The sequence below is a fragment of the Monomorium pharaonis genome, chromosome 9 (assembly GCF_013373865.1).
Source record: "Monomorium pharaonis isolate MP-MQ-018 chromosome 9, ASM1337386v2, whole genome shotgun sequence".
NCBI classification, from domain to species: domain Eukaryota; kingdom Metazoa; phylum Arthropoda; class Insecta; order Hymenoptera; family Formicidae; genus Monomorium; species Monomorium pharaonis.
In genome coordinates this window covers 5,955,078-5,978,424 of record NC_050475.1, presented here as the reverse complement: position 1 = coordinate 5,978,424, position 23,347 = coordinate 5,955,078, and the positions used below count along the sequence as shown (strand labels likewise).

Genomic DNA, 23,347 nt, shown 5'->3' with positions numbered 1-23,347 from the left:
GTCGTTGTCGTCAGGACGACGATTCGTGTGTAACGAAGTGGCTAAACAAGTTCCGGGGAGCGGGTTATACGCGTCCGAGTTTCGGAGAAACTTCCGAATCGCGCGGCACGAGCGATTTAGTAAAGGATACGCCCGATTTGCGCACGGAAAGAATATAGTTTCGCTCTCTGTGACGGGTGTATTTTAAAACATTTAAAAACCTGGACATAGATTTGAAAATAACTTTGTTGGATCATCCAACTATGTACAACGCTCAAGTTGATGACAGAATGTCGAAACTTTCTGCACGGCATCATACTCGAACGTCCCACATTTGTTGACGCAATAATATTATTTTCAGATCTGTACCTAGCTAAATTTTTTAGATGCTTGACTAAAAAAAATCGTTCTTTCTTTGTGTAAATGACAATATCACTCTTCTCTGGAGATGCCTGTGTTAAATCTCATCTCCGAAGATCTTTTTATAAAAAAATATCCTGTACGAAAAAAGCATTACGACAAAAAATTAGAAAAATAATCATAAAGAAATTTCTAAATTATGAACACTGTGGCGCGCAATCGCACCGACTCGCTTGAAATTCAATCAATTAATGAACATACACGCTTCAGTCGTTTCGATCAAAGTACCATGAATTAGCAAAAAATGATGTACACAAGGAAGAAAAAATGCGAGAATGTTGACAAGGTGAATAAGTGAAAAATGAGGAAACGTGCAAAATAGTCAGCAAGCTACAAATCTAATCTCACTAATTAATGACAATAAATAAATAAATAGCACCATAAGACCACAATTTCCTTCCTTCTTCCACGTTCGTTCCATTTGTCACGTGTGTGACAACTTGATGTCAAGGATAATACACAACTGATGGACAGCGGTGATAAATTCCATCGTGTACACGAAATATATAGGTGGGCGATATAATTTCCCTCGCCTAAGGTCATCCGTGAAACTAATCTGCAACTGCGTTTGCGATAGATGAAACCTCATTACGCGCACAAATGCGTAGCGTTACAATACACATGTATGTCGAGTGCTTATTTGTGTGTCGTACGGTGAACACTCAAGAAGATAAAACAATACTGTTTAAGCATACTCGACTCGACCACTTGTACTGCGTAGAAAACTTCGATTACCGGCGCACGGATACCCTTAATTGTTATAATGTTCCATTAGATTCGCTTTATTGATTTTTTTTCCAAAAATCCGGATGTGTAAACTGTCCAAGAAGTACCTAACATATTGTCTGCTTGGAGTTTTGTACATTTTTATTACGGAGATTGATTTGATTTTTATTATCATAAACAGCATAATTAAAAATGTTACATGATGAATAAGAATAAATTGTCACGAGTAGTGTTTTAAATTGTGCACCTTATGGTGTTGCATCTAGCTATTTATGTTAAAAATTTTATATTAAATGGCATTTACTTGTTTACAATATACAGTGCTGCAAAAAATTTCGATAGTGCCGGTCACTAAAAAGTTAAGCATCGATCGCTGTGATTACCATTGTAGTCTGCATGTTAACGCACTTGAAACGCTCGTTCAGAGAGAATCAAGCTTGCACAAAGAGAGAATCAAACCTTTGTTATGATTGTAGACGTAACGTAGAATACGTAACGCGTTTTTTTTTTAGACGCCAGCATTGTGAAAATACGAAAATTCGAGTACGGATTTAGAACATTTTATGCAGTGTCATGTAAATGAGCTTCGAAGCTTCTAAACTTAGCATAAAAAAAAAATAAATTTCTTAAGCTCTAATTTCCGATATACATACAACTGCCACCTCACGAAACAAAATTTCGAATAATGTAATACATTAAAATCAACGTGTCATAAATCTATTAATCAAAAAAAATTTGTTTCGAAAGGTGTAATCGTAAGATTATTTTCTTAAATTGCAAGACCGTTTGAAAAAAAGAATCAAATCATGTTTGTGGATTCGACGTTTAAGTTTGCATTTCCGTGGCAATAATCTCGACTGCCCGCAGCTATGTTTTTCCTGTTAAGAAACAAAAGAGTGGAAGTTCTCTAGTATCGATTGGTTAGACTACTTGGCGATATAACGTCCGACGAGACCAAAGTAAACTTCGCTGGCGTTTGCGAGTTTCCGCTGGAAGTTTTCGCCGAAGACTCGTTAACCGAGACGCGTGTACGCTCAGCTTGTATGCTATGTCTTTCGCGCCCATTTGCATCGGCTATAGGTCTTTTTCTTTTTAACACATTCGTCTTGGCCTACGAGAGGAAAGTAAATAATGAGAGTATGCTAGTGAGTCTTGGCTTGATTTTAAATATGCGTCTGGTGCCTTTTTTCTGGAGTTGTGTACAGATTTAATCAAGTAGTTGCAAATTAGCAGTACATACATCATTTACTATAGTATTATTATAATAAAGGTATGAACATTTAATCCCCTAAATTTTTAGATATTTTTATTTGAAAGGAAAAAAAAAACAATTTTTGTGCCGTTTTAATGTTTTTATATTGCATTTTAAAATGTAAACCAAACTCGTTTAAATGTGTTTTCATTAAAATTCCTTCGTCATAAAGCAGCACTTAATCCTTTATCCTTATTTTTTATTGTTAATTAATCAATGTGGAATGCCTTTGTAATATGTCCTTCAAGGTTTTCAATTCTGCCTTTTTTTAAATGTTAAAGGTTAATCAACTATATCTTATTAAATTATAAGAGTCAAGAAAATTTGCTTTGAATTTTGATTTTGAAATTGTATACGGTTGCTTACGTATAAAAGAACACGTGTCGCCGATGACACGAGAAAACGCAATCGTGAATGAATAACGTCAGATAACGAAGAAAGTATTAACGCTGAATAATGGATGTAAGGTCCGATACGAAGACGAAGATCGATCGAGAATAAATTAATTAAATGGATAATCGCGTGAAGTAATATCGAAGTGGTACAACGCGCCCAAGCGCGCTAAATATCACGGCACGCCGCGACTTTAAAGAGCGACCTTAAAATGAATTAACCTCACTCAGCCGCGTCAACTCCTAATGCAATTTCACCACACATGTACAATTTATTAAGCAATTTATTAAGCGCCAAACGATTTTTGCAGCCGCCTGCCCGTCACGGCTATTGACGAAGCTCAAGTAAGACGCGGTGCAAATTATTATGCACAATGTACGATTGATTCTTATGTCGAATTATGTAATTTCATCTTTTATAATTTTTATTATTTTATTTCTTGCACAATAATAATAACGCAAATTGAAATAATTACGAGTAACAAAATGAAAAAAGTTCTTTAAGCAAAAATCTTTAAAGCAGAAAATTTAAAGTTACAAATCAATTGATGTACGTGCGAAATTATATTCGAAAGTGTATCTTCGATAAAAACTAGAGAGAATATATTTTGAACGTAAAAAAATAAAAAATAAACCATTCTTCAGATACACAAATTATGTCATTTTTTTCTTTTACTATTTTTAGTATTCTTATGTAATAATAATAATAATAATACCACCGAGAATTGAAATAATTTCGAGTGACGAGATAAAAGAATTCAATAGTTAAATCTTTAAAGCAAAAAAGTTACAATTTAATTGACATACGTGCAAAGTTATACTCGGAATTGTATTTTCGAGATATAAGACTAGACAAAAAATACTTTTCAAACGCTAAAAAGAAGAAATAAGAAATAATGTTTTATACACGTACACCATATATATAATTTATTTATCGAATATTTAACAAAGTAAAAGAAAATTAATTAGTGAATGTGTTCGTAAAGATTTAACTTTACTCTAAATTTAAATGTGTAAAAATCCTTCAATCGTATTTATGATTTAGTTTTCCATATAAAAAATAATACGCTACACTGCATAAATTTACATATTTAAAGTATAGTTGGACAGGTTTTGCTGTTATTTTTACGCGGAAAACTAAATCACATACGCACGAATAAGGCATTTTTTACACACTTGTATTGCAGTGTGGCGTCATTGTGTATCCTCGTCGCAATGCACCTCGGCCTTCGTGCGCGATCGCGTGATCGCGAGTCGAAGGAAGGCGCCGGAAAACGTCTCTTCGCAGTCAGCGCATTAATAATGAATCGGCCAACGACGTTTGCTCTGACGTGGTTGCTTACGCTGAAAGTTGTCCACGTCAGGTGTCCCCCCGTGCGCGACTCGCGGAGCGTTGCGGATGCAACACCGAAGACAAAAGAGCCCGGGAACTTAAGAAATGCAATTACGACCCGCGTAAAAGCACACACGTGGGCTGGCACGCTTTTTCCCACGGGGCGAATTAAGGCTAAATGAAACGAAGCTTTCAATTTGGACATAGAGCGCCGTCCGCCACTTTCTTTCGCAACTCATTACATTGCCGGCATAGAACAATTTCTTAATCTACGGCAGTTTTAACCCGATGAAATTATTAACACGTCTATTCTATCCGTGTCTTCACTTCGTTTGCATTTACGATATTTGTTTTAACGTTTCTCACTCTGATTATCATATTAAATTGCTGTTCTCTTCAGATTTCTTTTTAACTTATAAAACTTTAATACAAGAAAGTTTGAAAAGGTATCAAAAATGTAACTCCCATGGAGGACATGCGTAAACTTTTCTCCAATTACAAAACTCACGTCACCGCTGAATCGGCAATTAATCCTTAACCCAAAAAGATAAGAAAACACACGCTGTGAACGAACTCTACCCACGTAGATCCCGAATAGGCGTATCTCGTGGAATTCAAGTTAAACGCACGTCATGTATTCACGCACAAAGGAAATATAAATAAAACAATTATCAATCGTGACTGCTTGGTATGTAAAGACAAACTGACTCACGCTCGCAAATCTAAGAGAACGACTGAACTTTTGCACGGCCAAGTCGACTTGTTAAAATTCATTAATTCGTGATAACGGTATCGTTATCGGAATGATATTTTATCCGGTATGGCACAGGAATAATTCATTCAAGCTTACATTATTTAAAAAAAAAAAAGATCATATTTCATGTATCGTTGCGATTACGTTTTTAACAAATAAGTTTAATGATTATTCAGTAAGTTTATTTTTAGTAAATGTGCGTCCTTCGTCTTACGATAAGTTAAAAAATTGTAAATTGCATATATATTAAGAACAGAAAACAATAATAGACAGTTAAGATTTGAAAAGGTTGTGTGTAAAAATGCGCACGGAATACGTAAAGAAGTCGTATGCGAAAAGACGCGTGTATTAGTGACTATTAGTGTAAATGGAAATTTTTGCCCGACGAGTCTACCCTTGGTATTTATCGCGCGGTGCCGATGATCGCACAGTAGTGACCGAGTTCTCGGTCTCGGAAAACCGAAGAGCTTCTTCCCCGGGCTGATGCAATGCAAATTTATGTGGGCGACGACATTTTATCGCCGTAGCGCGCGGTCTACCGCGATTATTCGTCGAGAAATTCTCCCCGGCCGCATCTTGATAAAAGCGAGTTAGCGAGATCGCTCTGTGTAACTACCTACAATTTGTTTACCTTTGAATGCGGGTGCAAACGCGGAGGAGGATGAGTTGCGATATACGTACGTTCAAATACGAATTAATAACGTTCGCCGAATATCGCGCGCTGACGTCCGCGTAGTCTACGTTTTTCCTGCGAAAATATAATAAATCCGATATGAATTGACGTCATCGATACAAATCTCCGAAGATGATCATCGGACGTCAATTGCGCGTAGTATTTATGCGGATAATGTTAATTCTCCGCGCCGATTAGATTGGCTTTAAACGCGAATTCTTCTCACGACAAATTACGTCAAGACTGATTTAATGCTGAATCGATAAGCGTGTTATTTTGACATACAAATAAGAATATAATTAAACAATGGACGTAATACGCTTTATCAATTTAATGAGTTGATCAGTGCTGATTCATGCTGCTAATATTCGTGTGCTTCTGAAAAAGAATTCCTAAAAATGACCATTTATAATTGAGAAAGAAAACAAGAAAATAAATGATACGGTCAAGATACATAAAAGGAACATATATGAAACATAAAATTATAGTTCAAAAAATGTAAATTTTTATGAAATTTTGTAAATCAACTGTTAATTAAACTTGCATTAATCGTGAATTTAAATGGAAATTTACGCGTTGCAGTTATATCTTAAAATGAAAAATTAGTAATATTTTACAAAGTTCTGAATAAATTTCTTGAAGGAAATTTCTTTCTCTTTTGTTTCGCTTCTTCTTAACATTTCACAGTGTGATGAAATGTGTAATTGGAAAAAAGGTATTAAGAAATTCACGGGTGAACAATAGATTTTGTTTCTCATAAATTAACATATATTAATCAAATTCATTCATCGGCAATAATGATATTTATTGTTTCATATTGGAATATGATATAACAATGCAAAATTCTCTTTGAGTGCAAACAGCAATATTGGAGAATGGGGAAAGGCAATGCATATAAATAAAGCATTCATTATAATTTAGATGGCCTCGTTTGCGTTACGTAAACGATATCCGTTTATCATAACGCGTGCAAAGTCTGCCTACATTTATTATACTTATCCGATAAAAATCATAACAAAAGCCTCCATAAAAGATAGCATTATCTTGAAGCAAATGTCCAAAGCTCCCTTCGCATAACGTCAAAATGCAAACAGATTTTTGAATTGTACTACTCTCGATTTGATTTCTAATTTTGTCTTTAAAACTTCACGAAAGTTCAACAATACGAAGTTTCTTTAATTTCCCGATTTCAAATATTATAAGCGAAATTACCTGGTCTTCCCTCTTTTTCGCCTGTAAAAGGTTCTTCCTCTCGAATTTTATCTTTCACTTTTACGCGAGATCTTTAATTAACGTTTTCATCATTTAAATTTAAATTAATGCAAGGATTAAACTACCTTCTCATGGACTTATAATATAATAGTCGATTGTGACCTTCTGCCTGATAAAAAGTTTCATTTTCGCGCTTCAATTTTTCAAACGCTGCTTTTTACGCGTCTCTTAGACTGACGATTCAAATTTTCTCCAATGAAGAGAGACCAACTTCGCTTGTGAATCAAGTTTACCTTAAATTAGATTATTTTTATTTCTTCTTCACGCAATTAACGTCGGCTATCAAGCTGCATGCAGCCTGCCAAATGCAACGCTCGGCCGTGTACAATTGAGTTATGCTATCCATCAAACTCTCAACAGCGGCACACGATCGTATTATCAGATCGATATGAGCCTTAAAGGGTTACGTTGTGCCCGCATTGTCCTCACCCTCGTCCAGCTAATTTTCAAGATTGAACTTAAGGTCATTCAAGGCGCGGCATATCGGACACAAACGTAATATGATTAATTTATCATTGCTAGAAAATGCTATTTAATATTCTACACGTAACAAACGTGTGTAGCACACTTTGTATCGATTATTCAATCAAAACTAAAAACTAATTAATAACGATCATAGGATTTTATAATATCCTTTATCAAAATTGAACAAACAACAAGTAATGTAACAATTTTGTTTTAATTAGGAAAGATTTAAATCTATCAGAAAGAAGGCATTTTATTGTAGAATGTGCGTTTTTTTTCCAAACACGCATTCACAGACACAATTAATCATGTTGCTACGCATAAAAACGAGTTTGCTGGTTGGTAACAGATCGTCATCGTTCTATTATCAAGTACTATCTCGAGCAGAATGAAATACAGTGATTATAGTCATAATTATAGCTTATTCCGTGTTCCGACTGATTACGTCGGATGATGTCGGTGAAGCTGTTTAATTTTTTCCTAAACTTTAATATTCTAAAAACTACACCATAAAAAATTAAACAGTCGACAAGTTTTTATGTAAACTATAATCCTCTGAAGAGCTCAAAGTCTCGTCAAGTTCTTTAACCTCCCGAGAATTTTAATAAAGCAAACCGAACTCGGAGGCTAAGGATTTCCAATTACAACGATTCGCGCTCCCGATCGTATTTCAGCCGAGGAAAAATTTCGCAGGTGCGGAAAGGAGCAGCTGCGCGTTCGTCGACACCGCGTGTTATTTAAAATAATTGTATCACATCGCGGGGGCGCTTTCGGAGGAGCGTCAAAATATAGCGGCGGGACACGCCAGATAACGTCCAACTCTAAGATTCGACCACGGACTTTGTTGCTCCCTGTATTTTATTTTCGTAAACGAAAGACGATACTACGCCACGCAACTCGCCTATTTTGTAGCTCCGCCGTAATCTTCCCCCGGCGTAATGTTTATCGCGTGTATATACGTGCAAATAGCCCCGAATTCCCCGGGCGGCCCGTGCCACGCACGCGCGCGCGCGATTATGCACCTCCTCGAGACGATCGACACGTCATAAACCCTTGCATCAGAATAATAATAAACACCCCCCTGCCCCGCTGAGTAACATGGAGTAACTTTATCGTTTCTTTTCCCTCTCGTATTTCCCCTCATTTCCCTCTGGTCACGTGGTTTGCTCGACAAAGACGAAACTAATAAGAGAACCGCGATTGACGAGAAAGCTGAATGTGCAATTTTTATTTCGCTTTGCTCTCACTAATTGAAGATCTCTCGATTCCGTAATCAGCTCTCGAGACTTGACCTTTCTGTTCACATTTCATGGAAATCTCTGAAGAACGGAAGTGAGACAGACGACAGCTCATCTCGGCAGATTCTCGATCTCCGAGACCGGGAGGGAAATCCGGTCCGGTATTTCGACGAGCGCTAATTAGCGTTTACGCGAAAATAAACCATAGATGAGACACGTGCGCGCTCCTCCTCTTCCGCGGATTGTGAATATCACCGAACGGAATTAATTTTACGACGGTTAAATTGTCAAAAGTTACAAAGCAACGCAATCAAAGATACTCTTTGCAACGTGTCTCATTCTGCGAAATAGATAACACGTACAGTGGCATATAGTTAGTAAAATATAAAACAAAATAAAAAATGAAAAATTAGTGGGTTCTGTATTGAGAACTGTTCATAAGGTTCTACCAAATTTTGTATGCTTTGCTCTATTTTTGCTTTCAAGTTATTTATGTGACACATTTATTTCAGTTATTTATGTCACATGCGTTGTGATCCTTCAGAGAGAAAGAATCAAAGGAAAATATAAAAATTTATTTAAATGTTTAATCTGTAGTCTCTCTCTCTGTACTAATGTATTTCATGCAATTTTAACCACATAATATATAATTTTTGCGCATGTTATTATTATCAAAATAATATAATTCTGAATTAAGTATTTAACGTTTGGATCAAGTAAAAACTATGTATGCATAAGTTCATTAAAATAATAAATAATTATCACAATACAGTCACGGTCGTTTATTGACGTATTAATTAATCGCAATTATCGCGCGTTATCAGGTCGGATTAAGTTTTTACGCAAAGAATTCGTATCACAAAGAATTATTGTTTCTCAAGTGCGAGGATTGAATCCCCGACGTCAGCACAACTTCAAGTATTACTCGAAATACACGCGATTCAATCGAGCAGTTTGTATCGGCGACGGAAATTGGAATGCCGATGATTTAAACGTCCCCAATTGCATTATTGTAAACCATCGACAGATACACACGTCATAAGCACGTCTCTCTCCGAAACGAGGTGAAAACAGAAGCTACACACACACACATGCAATGGCACGCGGTTTTGATAATTGATCATTTAATCTCGCGAAATGTAGATACGGGCTATTGCCTGCCGATAATAAACACGCGGCACTCGAATAAATTACCTGAGGCACAAATCCCGACAACAATTGTTCTCTCATCTCGATTCCTTCTACGCAAATTACACGCCAAAACAAAAGGATACACAGAGAGAAACGAGTTCTTCTCTACGCTGAGAAAAAAAAGTTGTTAACTCGGCTAAAATTTTTCTACTTGATTAAATTTCTTCAGTTTGAATATATATGTATTTCAGCTAAATATATAAATACTTGAATTGAAGTGCAGGTATTTTACGTATTTAAGTTAAATACATAGATGCCTCAACGGAAGAAATTTAACCAAGTCGAAAAATTTAATCAAACTAACTACATTTTTTCTCGGTGTAGTTTTAATAATAAAAATTGATTAAAAACAAGGCAATATGTGCTTCGGGATAATCGAGCAAGACTGTTTATTTGAGGGAAAAAAAAAACAAATACGATTATTCGATTTATTTATTATTAAATACTGTTCGATTCAATGAAACGATACTACTTCTTTCAGCCAATAAAGATAACGTTTCGTATAACACATCACGTCGTTTGAATGAAATAAGTAAAATAAGCAAATCCAAAAAATGAAGAAAAAAATATTCAAAGAAATCGTTCTCTCCGTGTGGCGGCCGTTTCCGACAGGTATACGGAAGCAAAAACGGTCTCCTCGTATGATCAAACGGCATACACACACACACACAATAATCATTGAGAGAAAACTACTTAGGCACGGAACACGTGTACGGAGGTGAGCTACTGACGGTGGTAGGATATCACGCGATGGTGGGGACAACACGCGTGGCGTGGCACACACGCACGACCAACGACATCGACATACGTATCAGGCATAAGCTCTGATAAGAGGACACTTTTACCCGTGCTCCTCGCAACGCGGAGACGTTAGATGCGCGCGCGCACGCGTTATTTCCGCGAGTATCGCGATATCGCATCCGCGCCGAGTGCGTGCTATGCGCGTAATAACGCGCAGATATCTACAGAGCTCGCTGTTGCGTTTTTCCTAGCGAGAGCAATCTGAATGCAATTTCTTTCTTCATTAAATATAAACTCGATCGGGGAGAACCACGCTGTTAATTAACATTAAAGGCTCGGTGCGCTTTAAGCGTACTTAGTACGGGCGGAAAGTTAATTTGGAGTTTAATTACAGACGGATTACGTTGAAGAGAAAGACGGGCGACTCGGAGTAGATAAGGAGAGAAAAACTCGCGAACGGCGACTTGGAATGGCGCTAATTCCGAAGCGCATTGTGCAGTCCACGTGCGACGTGATTGTATGTATCGCATGTTAAAGAGTTTGATCCTTTCCACAAGACGGAGCGAACGATAAAAAATACACGGCTCCCCTTCACCTGTTTGATTTTTATTTTATTAACCGATTCATTTAATTCATTCATGAATATTTAATTCATCTGGCATTAAGAAGCCTGTGTAAATACAGACGAACAAACGTTACGGAATTTATTAAGACTTATAAAATCTAAACTGTACAAAAAAGGAAGAACCAATTGCTTACCGTTGAGACCATACTTCTCCTGGTTCCTTTTGACCTGGTCGGGACTTAATCCCTGGTCAGGATCGACGTTGAAGTAATTTACCACTTCTTCCACGGTTTTACAATGGCCGTCCTCCATGGTTACTGCTTCGTAGATGCTTCACCAATGTTATCCTCTCAGTGAGTGTACGTTCATTCACACTAGCAATTTCTGCAAATAAACAGAATTATTTGTTAGACAAAATATTACGAAAAAATATGTAGTACAGAGGATAACGAAACCGAAATACACGGCTAAAAAATTGCTCCAAATACGCAAGTAAACATTGACCGAATAAAAAAAAAAACTGGAGCAAATTGTACAGCCAGCGAACTTTTATCACTAGCTCATTTATTCCGAATAAAATAATTGAAAAAGTGATTGAACCAACAAATGCCGTTCGAAAGATAATAATTAACGTTAGGCTTCATACTGTGTTCAAGGCCGCCAAATGTTTGAAGCACACAAAATTGTCATGTTCTCAAAATATCAAATAATAAAATAAAGAATTTAGAAAATATACAAATCTTTATGTAGACAGAATATTCATTCAGAACTAAACATCTTTTTTTCTTCAGAATGTCTATATTAAACTTTATCTATAGTCCTTTAAACTTTATTTATCGGCAAAAACTTTTACAATTCACTATTCGTTAATGATAAAATCTTGCCTTGAAAACACGCAAACGAAAGAGCTGAGCTGCATCGAGGTCTAAGACTTAACTCTACATTTTAAAATCATTGTCGTACAAGTCACACTCGCGTCTTCAATCACCCTGGAGCTGTCCCTCAAACGTTGCGTTTCACAAACAGAGAAATGACCAAGCTTCTTTCACAGATACCAATGTTCTAACAATTCGTAAAAAATATGAGACCTAATATAAAACGCACGAATAATAGAAAAATTCACGATAAAGTCGAATGGGAACCGATGAAACTGCGCTTCTTTCGACTTTTCTCAAATCTTCGACTTCGAAAAGCAAGAAAATTAACAATCTCTAGCCGCTATCTCCTTCCAAAATGCACCGTCAGGCACACTTTACTCAGCTGAAGGGAGCGCGGGTGGGGGGAGGGGGAAAACGGGGGCTTTGACGCCAGCCCGTGCTACGTGTTCCTAACGAAAACCTGCCGAAGATGCGAGACTTTGGGAAATCGGTGAAACTCTCCGCTGGGCGATCGCCACGTAAACTCATCCGCGTGCACCACGTAAGTGCCTACTAAGACGCGGTAGAAGAAGCAAGAGTAGGAGAAAGAGAAAGAGAAGTAAAATAAACTTCAACTACCGAAAATGCCGTGACGCAGGGGATTGTCCCACGGTGTTTCGCCTCCGTGTGAAATTACGAAACGCGATGGCGCGTCCGCGTGATGACAACGGGCCGACGACGACGACGACGACGACGACGAGGAGGAGGAGGATGACGGCGGAGGAGGAAGAGGAAGCACTCCGCCACGGTTTCGACTCACTGCTCGGTGCGCGACGTGTCCGCGCGACATGCACTCGCGCTCGGCCCGCTACGGTGTCCTCGCCGGGCTCGTTGACGGCCGTACGACGACGGCGGCGGCGGCGGCGACTTATCCGTTGACGACGACGTGTCAACGACGAGAGAGAGAGAAAGACAAACAGGCAGGGCGGAGGGGGGAACGCAAAGGAGAGAGAAAGAGAGGAGGACGAAGGACGAGAGGGAGAAGAGAGGCGAGAGGAGAAGGAAAAAGTGCAATAGAGAGGGAGAGAGAGAGAGAAAAGATTACGTTACGGCCGCCGAATATTTAGGTTAGCCGCGTTAGCGGCGGCGACGACGGCGACGGCGGCGGTGGCGGCGCGCGTGCTTCTCCACGACGGAGATCCGCGAACGGAACTTGACGTTTCACTCTCGGAATAACGCACGACCCGTCTCTCCCTCTCTCTTTCTCTCGCTCGCTCGTTCGTTCGCCAGCTCGCGCGCGCACACGCACAACACGAAGGGAGGAAAAGAACGGAAGAAAACGTGCCGAAGCGGAGAGCGCTACGGAGGTGTGCTGGTTGTGTCGCTGCTGCTGCTGCTACTACCGCTGTTGCTGCTGCTGCCGCTGCTGCTGGTGATCCTGGGTGCCGTTGCTGCTGCGAAACGCTGTTTGCACGCGCGAGCTATCACGAGGCGCGGACGTACGGGACGCACGTCATTTTCCCCGGACACACGGTGTGACCAGCGCGAACGACCTGCCAACCTGACCTCCGCTTCCGCGAGACTGACACCGCGAATCGGGCGAATCATCGCGCGAGCGTCAGCGCCGCCTGGCGGCGCGCGCCGCCGCCGATCGACGCGCCGTCGCGCGCGCCACGACGGACCGCGTGGCCCGCCTCGCGGCCACGCCGGCCGTTCGTACGGCGATTAATCGGCGCCGATCGGCGCCGGGACGCCGCCCGCGGTTCGCCCCGCGACGTCGTCGACGGCGTCGCGGCTGTCCGCGCGGCCGCGTGCCACGTCCCGGCGTACGGGGCGTCGCGACGCCCGCTCTCACCGCGGCGGCGACGGCGACACGCGTCGCCGCGCGTCTCGCGAACAGCGAGCATGTGGAGCGACGCGATTGGCCGAGCGGCGTGTGACGCGGTGCGCGGCTATTTTCAGGCTTCTGCTAGGCTATTTCCTTGGCGCGTATTTTAAGACGGCCGTCCGGTGACGGGACCGACCGCAGTTGTTTCCCCTTACGTAACCGCGATGTTGGCGGTGGTAGACTGTTGACCGTCGGCGAATGCAAATCCTCCGGCCCGCTCGCCAATTTGCCGAATTTTGCGAGGCGAAAGATCCCCCAGGATCGGAAAGTGATCCTGTCGCTCACGTAATTTTTTTCGAAAATACTCGTTTTTTCACTACATCTTTTGCTCTCTCTTTCTGTCTTTCTTTTTTTATCCGTTTCAAAGCTCTTGTACGCACATCAACGCCCGCGACGCGGTCCAGCTGTGATTTTTGACTTCGGGACAGATGGTCGGAATATCTCATTTCGCCGAGAAAAGCGAAACGTTAATTCAATCCCAAGCGAACGGTCCACATTATTAATACCAGCGTGACACACGTTGAAGTTATTATTTATATCCGCGCGGCATCAACAAGTTTGGGGGTTGAGTAATGTTGGCGTTGCTGGAACGACGAGTTGCGAAAGAGAAGGAAATTGCAGGATGGGTCCCCTCCGTAATCAGGATACATATGTTTCCCTCTCAATTAAATGCCAGGTTTCTTTCTCTCGCTCGAATGTGTGATCGAATGTGATGCGGTTTCAAAATTCGATTCAAATTCGAAAATATCGATTAAAATATCCCCCATAAAAGTTTAATCCTGGAATATTACTGTAGGTAAATTTTCATCCAGTGCTAATTCAAATTTAGAACATAATTTTTATTAAAATTTCCATAGCTTAAAGTAACGTTTAATTTAATCGTCTTTTTATTATACATTAAAATAGTGTTCAATTATTCTTTCAATTATATGAAATAGATATCGGAAAGTGTGTAATAAAAAAATTCTTAATTATTATCCAGAGTAATTGAATATGGGCCAGTATTTAACTATTTATTTTTAATATTAAAAACATTAATAATAAAGAACTTTTAATACTCAAAATAAATAATTAATCGCTGTCAATATTCAATTTCTGTAAGAAAACTCGACTTCGTTTAAGAGAAAAATCGACATTTATGATTGTTGGAAATTGTTTCGTCAAATCAATTGAACATTTTAGCATGCTCGATCTCTTAATCCATCCGACGAGCTTTGCCAGCCCTCGACGAGCTTTTATTCCCAAGGTCGTTTTCACAGTCCCGCGAAATTTCCTTTACCTCGGATATTCTCGTGTCTTCTATTATGAAACACCTATGCGAGCACACATTGGCAAACGACTAAACGCACCCGCCCGTAACTCTTGCGACTGATTCAATTCGGCTCTTCATCGCCCCGCTAATCGTTGAACGCTAACTTTCCCTATTAACTTCGCAAATTCGAAGCAACGCGGTTGGAACGAAGAGCGCCCGAAGATCTCGCTGGCGTAACTCCAAGAGATGTCTGAAATGCGTCTAAAAGCCGTCGGATATTTCAGACATTGTTTAGATATATTTTATATACCTCCCCTTGAATTTTTTGTCTTTGGGCTTTGAACACAAAAGAGTCTGAAAAACATGTCTTCTTGTTATCCGGTGGGATTTGTAATATAACTTGTGTACTGGATCTCTGACTTTTCCATAATTTCTTGTAATTATTCATTAATTTTCTACATAAATTTGCGTCATCAAGATAAGAACATGTTTAACTATATAAATACGCGATCAAAATTATAATTATTATTAATAAGAGAACATCGATATGTGAAAATACAACTAATTAAAGATGGATCTTTCTTCGATCATAGCTGAATCTTAGTGTTGATATTTCTTGTGCAATTTTATAGACATTTTCAAGTTTATTAAACTACGCGCCAAACAAATTTTCGGTCATAAAACATTGACAAAATAATTCGATCGTGCGTTGAGTTCCTCTCCGATTTTAATAAACTTCTGATATTAATTAAAATATAAATAAAACAAAAATAAGAGACATATTTTTTAATAAGTTTTTAAATAAGTTAATAGTTACAAAAACACTTAATAATAATTATAAACTTATTAAAATTATGAGTATTATATTCACTTCGATAGAAAATAATTGATTTTTCCAAAGAATTGCATCTCTTGAAAGTATGAGAATATATTTATATAAAAATATATGTTTTGTATATCATTACCATCAATACTTTTTAACGTTCGAAAGCTTATTAAAATCGACGAAACTTAGTTATGTTTCTGTTTGTGTTATTTGTTGAATAAGAATAATATCACATATTAAATTAATTTAATCAACCAATTTAATAATAATGTTAACAAGTATCTATTATGACAATGTTATCAACAGAAATTTCCTCTTCCAAATACTATAAAGAATTTGTTATAAAATAATGTCCCAGCCAGGAATCGAACCAGGACTGCCTTGATTTTCAGAACGAATCTTAATCAATTCAATCACTGAACCATGTGATGATATTCATTGTAACAAGTGGTTATGAATTTAATATTAATATCGTTATCAATTAATTATCATTAATAACTTAATATTGATATTAAATGTTAATAATTTATAAATTTAAGACAATGTTTTAAATTATGTTTAATGTTTAAATCTTTTTTAAAATTGTTATATTTAACTGTCTTGTGTGTGTGCGTGCGTGCATGTGTGTGTGTGTGTGATGTGTGTGTGTATCTAAAGTCTTAAATTAAAGAGTCATTTTGTTTGTAATTGATAAATCTCTGTATAAAATAACAAAAATAATACTAATTTTTAACTATTACTTTATTTTTATACATATTATAAAAGTGTGTAAATATAATAATGTAACAATAAATGACATCTTAAAAGTATACAAGTCAGTCCATTCTAAGCAAAGGCTCTAAGAGTTCAAACTACAAGACAGTTATTGTGCGTTAAAGACAAAGACTTAAAGCATAAAACATTGTTTTAAAATTAATAAGTAATCCATCCCATTAAGTTTCCAAGTCTCATCTTCCTATGATCAGAAACGCTCTTGTTAATTTAAATTAAGACAACACAATCAATATAAGGGAAAAAGATATTTAATTACCCGTATCAACGCTATTTGATTCTCACAATCTGTCATTCGAATATCGAACAAGCGTTTTGCGATGTCAACGGAAGGTCACATGTAACATAATTCTCATAAAGTCCCGCTTAGCTATTCGATGTGTAAGTTGGTTTTGCAAATTCAAGATAGATACAACACAGGAAACGAAGAACTCGACGAAGTGCCCGACGAGTGATTAATTAAACACGTCGTATCCAATTCCCACGCGATTATGCCCCGTAATCATCAAGCACATCAACTTTTCGCGTTGTGAGAGCTGGAAAATACGATCGGAGCGAAACAATTCGCTAAAATGCTGACAAGCTGTTAATTACACACGTCACACATGATTCTCACGGGAGAGCCCCGTGTATATATCCATTCACACTCCAGCACACAAATCCGAGGTAACGTAATCGAGACGAGGTACGCTCAACCCTCAACCAACAAAGTCTCCCGTAAATTTTTCTCGGCCTTCTCTCTCCGCCGCAAACAGGCGTAATTTTTTAGGATAATGTTTTAATTAAGAACACAAATAGTGCTTTTAATTAAATTCTTCTTTAAATTAAATACAAATAAAGGTTTAGAAATCGAGTCTCCCGTCGAGGCCTTCGCGACAGGACGAAAGCAATATCGTGACAGATAAGTACGTAGAGAAATCATAAAGAAACCAGTACGATTTTTCACAAATCCGCGTATTTTCTCAGAAACCCAATCAATCATTATTTTGACAATTTCGCTAGATTACTCACTAAACCACTGTATTACATGGGTTGCATTGCTGCCGCTTACGTTACGACGAACGTAATCAGGAAGGCTCGTTCTTCCCTCGTGCGACAGGAACGAAAGCAAGCCCGCGGTTGGGGAATCGAGGGGATGAATCGAGCGGATATGGCAAGACTAACCCTCTCTCGCTCGCTGACTATTCCCCTCCGACGTAATCGCTCGCTCGCTCGTCAGATCGGAGGGCCTCGGAGGGCCGAAGGGCAGAAGCACACGACGCCGCGCGATACGGCACTCGGGACCCGGTCGCGCGGTAACTGCGGTACCACGGCAACCCGCTGCGGACTGCTCTCTGCCGAGGACGACTGTCCGGACGACCAGCTCGCTCGGGCGCCCGGGACGCGACTATCCGGCCAAATCGCGCGCGGCCGAGCGGACGTTTTTAGCACGTCTTCGACACGACGGCTTCCTAATTATTTTGGCAGAGATCAGCTCCCGCGGGGAGCTGCCGCGCTCTCCCGATCTACGGCACATCGCCTCTTCCTCCTGCTTCGTCCCGCCGAGCCGTCCTGCCAAGGACTATGACGCGCTTGAGGGTGGCTTCACCATTCGCGGTCCGTAAGTAGAAATGTAAGGATGAATATCGTGGGAAATGGAGAAATGTTTTGGCAAAATGTTATGTTTCATCGTTCGTAAGATATTTTAATTCTATTAATATTTAATTTGTCAAATATTTAATTGAAATTATTTTACAAAAATCTGATTATATTATTATTAAATTCTTTCCCTCAGTGCAGTATGGATCATTTTGCCTTTATGCATAATAAATTTAATTAATAATAAGTTTACTCGAAAGAGCGTACCTTGCTTTGGATCAATCTCATCAAATATTCAACGGTCACTAAATTTACTTTTATTTAATTATATAAGGTAAGAGTATCAACTTCCTCGCACAAGTTTTAAGACAAAGTCTTAAATTTAATAAAATTTATTTGAAAAAGAAAAAATAAATGTTTTGAAATAGACAAACTATTTATTTTAAAGAAATAAACATGATTATTTGATTATTTATTAATAATACTGTTTAAGGCAATAAAACAATATTTTTTTTAGTTAATAAAAGTTCAGGCATATTCACGAATTCAGCTCTGTAATTTAAATGCATAATATCACAGCGTGAAATGAAAAGCGCGAAATGAATGTTGAATACTCTCGAAACGCGTAATAAATACTTCAGCAGTGTTTTAATAATAATAATAATCTTTTTAAACCTTAAAGAGAACGACAGAGGAGTGACAGAAGGTAAATGTCTGGGATCTGAATCAACCAAATTACGCTTGAACCCCTTTACATAACAAGGGATTCTCTGCCGAGACACGAGCATACATTTGTTCCATTTTAAGCACGGAAAGCGCGAAAAGCGCAGCTGGGCGAAGCAGACGTTGTGGTCACGATTTGAGTGAGTGGACTGGTGGGATCTATTTGAAGACGAGATGCAACATGTTGGACGGGCCATAAGGATAAGAAACGCAGTGCGCTTGTTGGCAAACAAGTAGAGGTCGCCGTTATATGTGACGAATGCCTTACATAGGTACCCGGGATGAGGTAATTCGCTTTATCGGATTATCCATTCTTGAAGAAAACCGATATTCCTTCTCCCACGTTTGTGTAAAAAGTCGCAAACGACTATTCCAGCGCTAAACAATCCGCTTTACTAAACGATAAGTCTAGTCAGAATTCTTTTCCAAAGTAAAACTTATTATTTGGGGATATTAAAATTTAAAATTAAAAAAAAAATACATCAACGTTGGGCCAATAAGAGTTCAGCGTGGTACTTGGTACGCAATCTTCGTGTTATTCTCTCAATTTATTTCTCCACAGTATTCATCGGTTCAAAAATATATCGAAATTAAGATTTATTAATATCAGACAATCAGAATCAGAAATCGATTACATTTTCAAAGAGTTGGATTTTTCTTATTTAGATTGAGAGCTTGCTACAATTAGAGGTCTAATAAAATTAAAACTATCAATAAAATCAACTAAAATTGTTATTACGAGTACTTTTGAACGTATTTCTGAATTCGTTAGAAAATTGACTGGGATGAACTTTCAGTTTCTCGAATCAGAGGAGCTCGCGGTTGCTTTATGAAAAGGCTAACTGCAATATTGACTTGACCTATTCACCGCTCGACAGATCATTTCCTGTAATGTTGCGGGCGCAATGTTGATATATCTATATGTTATGCTATTGTGACGTGGTACCATATGGGAATGCGGGCGCGCATACGTGCGTTTCCGACCGTTGCCGACGGTGCTGCACGCATTAACGCATTTCCCGCGACACCAAATCATCCATCACGTATTTCTGCCGCGTACCCATCGCCAAAGATAACAGAATGCCTTTGAAATTTTTATTAATAGAGTCACGCGTAACAAGCGACCCGAAATTACTCGAAGGGAAACTGGAGGAATGCAAGAACAGATGTGATATCTGCATTGAAGCTTCACCATATTAAAGCTGTTAAATCTCGCGGGACATTAAAATTGTTCCGCCTGGCAATATCAAAGCTTAACGCGTAAGCTGGAGGCACGTACTTTTTTTTGAAGACACGTGTTATCTCCCATTAATACGCGGATTCATTTTTATCGAGGGTCCCTCTCAGGGCGTGCGCGCGCGCGCGCAATTCGCTGGCCGGTGTTTTATAACGGTGTTTAATTATAGTTTAGGATTGCACAAATTACCGCGACGTCGTCAGGTCGTCGAGATAATTTCTCGGTCCGCGAAAATTGTTTTACGCGGGCGCGCGGATGTGCGGCGGTGACCTACAAAAACGAAAATGAATTCTTGGCTCTGGCTATTATAGGTCGCGTAATACGCACTGCTGTACTCGCGTCGGCGAAGAGAGGACTTTACGCGCGTGGTTTCACGCGTGATCGGGAACATCAAGCGGTTTTTTACAAGCGGTTTTTATTGACTTTCTCGAGCCGCACGCTCCAACTGCTTCTTTTTACGTACGCGCGAACTTTCCGCGCTCGAAACGCATTACGGCGAGTTAAAATATTTTATTTCCCCGCAGAATGACACGCTTTTAATCCGCGGATTTTGCTTTGCCAAGCACTTATTATGCAACCGCGTACCTGCATCGCCACGCATTCGAATTAACGTGTATGTGTAATGTAACAGGATCAAAGCTCGTGTCCGCTCGTTTAATGTAATGTTTTCCTTATGCAATATCAATAAGATTTTTTTCTATTTATCCAAGATAAAGGGAAATCAGATTCTAAAGAATAATATTTTCTAATTTAACTTTGCCCCGTTATTTTTACACTTTTCAAATGCAACGTTGCAATATATGTGCAGTATCGAGATATTCTACTAAAATTTTCTATACAATATCCCGTAACTATATCGATTAAAATAATTTTTATAAAAATAAGATCGGAGAAAAAGATACATCAATGTCAAGTAAAAAATTGTAATGTGAACTATTTAATTTGGTTCCAATAAAGAGATATTTTTGCACATTTTATTGAAACATCCTGATTTGAAAACCAATCCTCCAGAGACTTTTGTAACCGACTAGCCATTACTTGAAGGTTAATTATTCAAGTTACATAAGAGAAACCATGTTTCCCGTCTGCATTGTAAAAAAATATGCCGCTTTCTTTTTTCATGCGAACAAATGTAACACACAATTACACAAATTATAAAATATATGGATTTCCTTTAGGGCCATCACACAATGCCAGGCAACAGGCAATAGGAATAGGAAATAAAGAAAGAGAGAAAGAGAGAAGATCCTTTCTCTCTTTCATTATTTCTGTTCCTATTACCTATTGCCTGGCATTGTGTGATGGCCCTTACAAGTCGATTTTTACCTATTTATGTAACATTATATACCTTTTTCACAGTATAAAATGACAGGAATTATTCTATTTGCAAACTCGCAGTTTCTACTTGGACAGCACAATATCTAAAATCAAGATATAAGCATCTCAAAGATGTCTTTAAATGTTTTTTAGTCATATTTTTATGTTAAAGAAATTTAAAAGACATCTTAATGTTCTGATTTTAGACATCGTGCTGTTTGAATAAATCTCTGAATATTGCGTGACGAAGAAAAATTTACAGGATTAACGTGCAAAGTATCAATCGAGATTCACTACGAGGACGGAAAGAAACACTTCTGTTCTCGCTAGACACTTAAAAACGATCGCGCCGTGCTGGCGATCTAAAACCAGACAGGATCAACTCTCCCCTTATATAAAATTGATCACTATCGCGTTTCCGAAGCTTGCGATTACGCCCCGTAGACGCGCGAAATTTTGAAATTTTCACCATAGAGCTGCCCGCTCCGTTCTCCGACGCAGCTCGGCCCTTCGCCAATCAGGAGGGTTATTCACGGTAATTGATTATCCACGATAATAAACGCGATAGGTACTTCAGGGCTAATCCTTCTTGGCTTCTCGGTCACTACACTTTGCGCTCCTTCTGCGCGCGCAAATTCCCCACTCCGGAAACGGAAGCTTCGTCACTATTCGCGTGGTCACACGAAGAACACTATGCAACTGCACACGATGTCTGCTTGATGAGAGAGACTTACCAGACCAGCTTCTGTCTTCAATCCTTCAACTTTTACACTTGGTAGCGCCGCGGTGGAGGAGGGGCGGGGGTGTGGACCACCCCCGTTAAACCTTTCACACTGTCCTCTCGCCTTTTGTTCTCCTCGTCTTTCGATCCACTACTCCTCGGTGCGCATCGTCTCGACGCGCCGCTCTCGACTGGGACCCTCTACAACGTGCGGAAGAGTCGTTTGCGCGACGGCAAAAGGAAAGCGAAACAAACAAACATTCAAAAGGGGGCAACGCCTGCGCTGCTGAACAAAACGAAGCGCCGAGCGACCGCGAAATTCGTTTAAATAGTCCATAGCCGTCGCTACCTGGTGGCGAGACGACGAAAGCCGGACTCTGGCCGGAAGCCAGTGGCCCCGGCGACCGTCGCGGATGTCGTCGTCGTCGCTTTTTTGTGCTTAACCTTCGAATTCGAAGAGCCGAGGGAGGAAGAGGACTGCGAAGAAAAGAGGGAGACGGGGAGAGACAGTGCCGTTCTGAACGCGAAGGAATACCGTATTTCGGGAACGTGATCCGCTAATCTATACGAAAGAATAGAACTTGGACTCCTCACCACAAAAGGAATAAATAAAAGAAAATCTCCAAACTCGCGAGCTTTCAGTACAGGTGGTCCCTAAAGGGTTGAGCTGATAGCAGGGGAGAGAAATGTTTTTCCTTTCCTTAAGATAACAAGGGTGAAACGTTTTCTTTTTCTCTTAGAATAATAGCACATCGCAGAATAGTTGCGAGGTATACCATAAGTAATTGCGGTTCTTCTTTTCTTAGAATTTTTGCAACTTTTATTTATACTCAAAGGATGTGTGAACATAATATTATTTCATACATGAAGAAACTCTGTCATTTTCCATTTGTCCCCTATTGTTTTCGGCGAGATATAGCTGTTATTATATCCTAAATAATTTCCTAAAAGAGTAAATAAAAAAATAACTAAATTCTTTCAGTAATAAATTATACATAATAATCACATAATAATTTTTAAAAATATCGTCTATCAACATGAAGCTCTGAATATCATTTCGTTGCCACCAGAAAATTAATTTTAAAGATAAAATTAATAATATATTAAAATAGAAATTATCATATGATCATCGAATGTCTTTTAGAAGACTGAACGATCGCGTTTAGATTCAGCTAT

At 39.1% G+C, this 23,347-nt stretch overlaps 1 protein-coding gene across 8 annotated transcripts in view; it reads right to left on the bottom strand.

Annotated features, from left to right (window-relative positions):
• Positions 1 to 22,475, bottom strand: part of LOC105832227 (calcium-transporting ATPase sarcoplasmic/endoplasmic reticulum type) — a 47,411-nt gene extending 24,936 nt beyond the window's left edge. For 2 of the 8 annotated variants that reach the window (XM_036291921.1, XM_036291920.1), the window contains exons 1-2: positions 22,185 to 22,474; positions 11,196 to 11,385 (exon numbers count right to left, since the gene is read on the bottom strand). In XM_036291921.1, the coding sequence (XP_036147814.1) occupies positions 11,196 to 11,313 (118 nt within the window). In that variant the 5' untranslated portion in view covers positions 11,314 to 11,385; positions 22,185 to 22,474. The other 6 variants (XM_036291916.1, XM_036291917.1, XM_036291918.1 and 3 more) reach the window with 6 other exon arrangements.
• Between the last annotated feature and the right edge of the window lie 872 nt (positions 22,476 to 23,347).